The sequence below is a fragment of the Hevea brasiliensis genome, chromosome 16 (assembly GCF_030052815.1).
Source record: "Hevea brasiliensis isolate MT/VB/25A 57/8 chromosome 16, ASM3005281v1, whole genome shotgun sequence".
Taxonomy (NCBI): Eukaryota; Viridiplantae; Streptophyta; class Magnoliopsida; order Malpighiales; family Euphorbiaceae; genus Hevea; species Hevea brasiliensis.
The window spans coordinates 61968668-61973221 of NC_079508.1; the positions used below are offsets into that span (position 1 = coordinate 61968668).

General features: G+C 36.5%; 1 protein-coding gene across 1 annotated transcript; it reads right to left on the bottom strand.

The window, feature by feature from the left end:
* Nucleotides 1-293: 293 nt before the first annotated feature.
* On the bottom strand, nt 294-4554 carry LOC110658991 (putative E3 ubiquitin-protein ligase SINA-like 6). Its single transcript, XM_021816805.2, has 2 exons — nt 4047-4554; nt 294-1194 (listed from the first exon to the last, which is right to left on the bottom strand). The coding sequence occupies exons 1-2, from the start codon at nt 4449-4451 to the stop codon at nt 442-444; spliced, it is 1158 nt and encodes a 385-aa protein (XP_021672497.1). The 5' UTR covers nt 4452-4554; the 3' UTR covers nt 294-441.

Genomic DNA, 4554 nt, shown 5'->3' on the forward strand with positions numbered 1-4554 from the left:
AAAATGATACGTTAGATGTGATTCATTTTTAACTCTTGTAACAATGATCCAAAAATGAAAACTAAGTAATAATGCTAAGTTAGGTGTATTTCACTTGGAAAATATTCTACAGCCAATAACACTTGGTTATGATCCACTAATATTATGTAGAAAGGAGCTAAGAAATACATTTTCATGATTTTAATATATTGGCACATAAAATATATCCCCTATGCTTTAGGATATCTTTTTCCACTGATAACTTTATTAGGCTTATCTTGTTTACTCTCTCATCACACAAACAAAAGCACACATAACATCAACGAAATACTAGCAATAAAACTTAAGCAATGTACAAAAACTATTTACCAATTCAAAGCATCTGCACAAGATTTAAACCCAACTTCAACCAAAGCCATTGTGGATAGCATATGCTACTTTAGAACAACATTAAAAATTATATTAAACACCACCAGTACTTCTTTGCGCATTTGCACCAGTGCTTGTACTGATACTTTGAGCATTTGCTCTGGTTCTTCTCTGAATATTCGCAGGATATGCATCACAACGCCATATGACCAGATCCAAGCTGATCTGCCCGTAAGAACCAAAGTAACTATTTGGAACTACAAGGAACTCCTCTGCATGAACATCCTCATCATTACCCTTCTGAATAGTCTTTGTAAAAGACTGAAATCTGAGATTACTTCCCTCCATTTTTGCTGTAAGCTCATAAAAGTATTCCCTATTTGATGCCGAGGGAGCTATACAACTAATAGTGATTACATTTCCAAGGATTTCTGCTTTATTGTTCAGAACAAATAGAACACCTTCTTTCTCTTCTTGAAGGATACGATATTTGTCATTAAGAGTAAAGAATACAGGAAAGGTGTTATTATATTGAAAGTGCGTAGCAGAACCCTTGTGTTTACGGCTAAAATGCTGGTACAACTGTTTAGATGAGCCAACAAAATTGCAACCTGATAGGGGGCATGAACATGGTGCATGGGTGCAGGTCTTATTGTGGTCAAATTTTTTGCTTAATATAACCATTTCTCTACAGCCGTACATCAGATTTTGGCACGGTAGTTTAACTGATTCAAGAACCTTCTCAATTGCCCGACAACGATTGTATCCCATAGGCAAAGAGCAGGAAGGACATTTATTTGCAAGTTTTTTGCAGCAGGAAGAGCAAGCTGTATGCCCATTGTCACACTGAGTTGCCCAGAAAACACCCAAATAGTTATGACATGAGAAATAGGATACAAAATGAATCACATATATTAAAAGGAGTTTAAAAATAGATAAATTGAAGCTGAAGCACCAAAACCACAAATTTACCTTTACATGTAAAATAGCACCAAATCCAATATTTCTACAAGTTAAAATATCACCAAGTTCTATCATCAATATCTAATGATTCAGGGATCTGTAGTAAATAAATATCCAAGATTCACTTCTTGCAAACTTTCCAAACAAACCCTCCAGTAAATAAATAACTAAATGTAAGACTGCCCATATAACTCCAACTCAACTCAACTTAACTAAATTAAACCTTTATCCCAAAAATTTGGGGTCGGCTATATGGATTCACTTTCTCCACTTTAAACCATTTTGGGTTAAATCCTCAGAAATGTGTAATACTTTTAGGTCACGTTATACTACTCTCCTCAAAGTCAATTTAGGTCTATCTCTTTTTTTCTTTCTATCCTCTAACCTAATGTGTTCTACTTGTCTAACTAGAGCCTCCGTATGTCTACGTTTCATATGACCAAACCACCTCAATCTCCTTTCTCTCAACTTATTCTCAATTGGCACCACTCCTACCTTTTCTCTAATACTCTCATTACGGACTTTATTTAGTCTAGTATGGCCACTCGTCCACCTTAACATTCTCATCTCTGCAATTCTTATCTTAGACGCATACGACTCTTTCAATGTCCAACACTCACCACTATATAACATAGCCGGTCGTATGGCTGTACGGTAAAATTTTCCTTTCAACTTATTGGGAATCTTGCGATCACATAAAACTCCCGTGGCACGTCTCCACTTCAACCATCCGGCTTTAATCATGTGACTAACATTCTCCTCACATCCCCCATCTACTTGAATGACTGAGCCGAGATATTTAAAGTGATTACTTTGGAACAGTACCACTCCGTCCAAACTAACTCCTTCCCTATCACCAGTTTGGTCTTCACTGAACTTGCAATGTATGTATTCTGTTTTCATTCTACTTAACTTAAACCCTTTGACTCTAGAGTACTTCTTCAAAACTCTAGCTTTCTATTGACTCCTTCTCGCGTCTCATCTATCAGAACAGTATCATCCGCAAACATCATGCACCAAGGAATACTCTCTTGTATATGTTTCGTCAATTCATCTAAAACTAATGTAAAAAGATAAGGGCTTATAGCTGATCCTTGGTGTAATCCAATTGAGATCAGAAAATCTCTTGTGTCCCCTCCCACTGTGCGCACAATAGTAGTTGCTTCTTCATACATATCTTTCAACACTTGTATATACCTAATAGATACCCTCTTTGCCCATGTAACTCCAAACAAATAAAATGCAAGACACCTTTGCCCCTCGCAATTGGCTACTAAACAAGAAGATTGATTCGTAAATCATAGCTTCACTACCAAATTTACACATATATCACCAGCTTGTATAACTCTCCTGGTAAAAGGTTCCATTACTTGCTCTATAATATCCTTTGAATTGGCTTAGGTGCTGCTTTCATACACAAATGATAAATATATCCATGGGAATAACACCTCCAACTCCCCTTGCAAAATATTCTTATTTTAGCACAATTTGAGTTCAAACTTCTTAAGCTTAGCATTTTCTTCAACTCTCACCCTAGCTCTATAGGGCAAATCCAACTGTTCACCACTGAATATGCATAATGGAGATTCAGAACTTGGGTTTATACCAATCCCATATAACCAACAACCTCAGCATTTTCCTCATTATTAAAAGTAAAAACCATGCCCTGGAGCTACATTTCTGCATCATACTTCTTCCCATAAAAGGACCAGCTTGACATCCTTCACATTACAGGAAACACGTAATAGAAGTATCACAGCCACATTAAGTACCTATCCACAAAATCACCCACATAAACCATAGAAAATTTTCCTACACCAGTCACCTCTTGCCATAACATGCTTCAACTTAATAGCAATAACTCTCTTCCAAAGACTCTTTCTCTGATAAAAAGCTGCAGAGCCCTTTAATATAAATTTAGCTAAGACCGTGCACGAAGATCTTTTAGTGCATAAGGTCCTTATTAGTGATTCTGCGTATCTTATTTGCAACATTCTGGCAATTACATATTGCATACTAGAGTAGATCGATAAGTTGTAATTTGCCAAATGGGTTCATCATCTTCATCATGGTTTCTATAGAAAATACTCTTGAATCATTCATCGAAGAACAACTTATCAATCTACTCTTGGATGCAGCAAATATTTACTGAAATCTAGGACCTCATGCATTAGAAAATTTTATGCATGGCCTTAGCTAGATTTGTATTAGCGGCAAATTATAGTTTAATCTTTCTTTTTTTAAGTTAAAGCACTTATTTCTCCAAGGGCTTATTTGATACAATTTTAAAAAATTTAAAAGACTTATTTGATTTTTAAGTTGAAAGGTTTAATTAGACCCCAAAAAACTTTTTAAGGACTTACGTTACTATTTAGCATGACTTTAAGATCTTAAATAGTCCTTTGCCCCTCTCTCAATATGTTTTCAACACTTGCAAGAAGCTAAGTTAAATTTCAAAGCTTTTCATACCAAATAGTCACAACAAACAGCTAAAAACGAGATACAAATTCAATAAACCAGCCTGAACTTTCAAGTATTTCACATATAACACAGATGCTGCAAAACAAAATAAAATTATATAATCATCAAAATGCACAAGAAAAGCAAACACAAATACCAAGCTTGAATATGATAAGCTAACAATGAACAATCAATCACCACACTTTTAACATAATAGCATCAGAATGCAATAAAGATATAAAAGAGAAATCCATCGCATGCAGATATAAGAATACCTGAAAGACGGGAATGGTCAACGAATCGTAGCAGATGGGGCAATCAAGCACTTCTGGATCTGTTAGGGTCACGCAAATTGCCCCATTTCTGCTGGGTAGGACTGAGGCAGGACGATTAGATGATCTAGGTCGGAAGATCGGTGAGGGAAAGAAGCCATCTTCTTCTCCTTCTTCTTCGTCATCTTTCTCGTCCTCGTCATCTTCCTCATCTCGTTCTTGTTGTTGTTCTTCACTTTGGTCATTTTCCTCCTCCAATACCTCATCCTCATCCTCTACTATTTCAACATTTTCATCTTCTGTATCATGCCAAGACGCTTGTTGAGAAGAATCACAGTTCTTCTGTCTCTTTTGCCTTCGACTGCTTGGCCCTTCATCTGCTTCTCCGCCAATTGAGAATCTCGCCATGTCTCTCTAAATTTTGATTTCCTACCAACACGACACTGTCCGCTCACGTCCCATCAGCACTCAAAACGCTCTTAATGGATTCTCCATTCACCATATGGGCAAA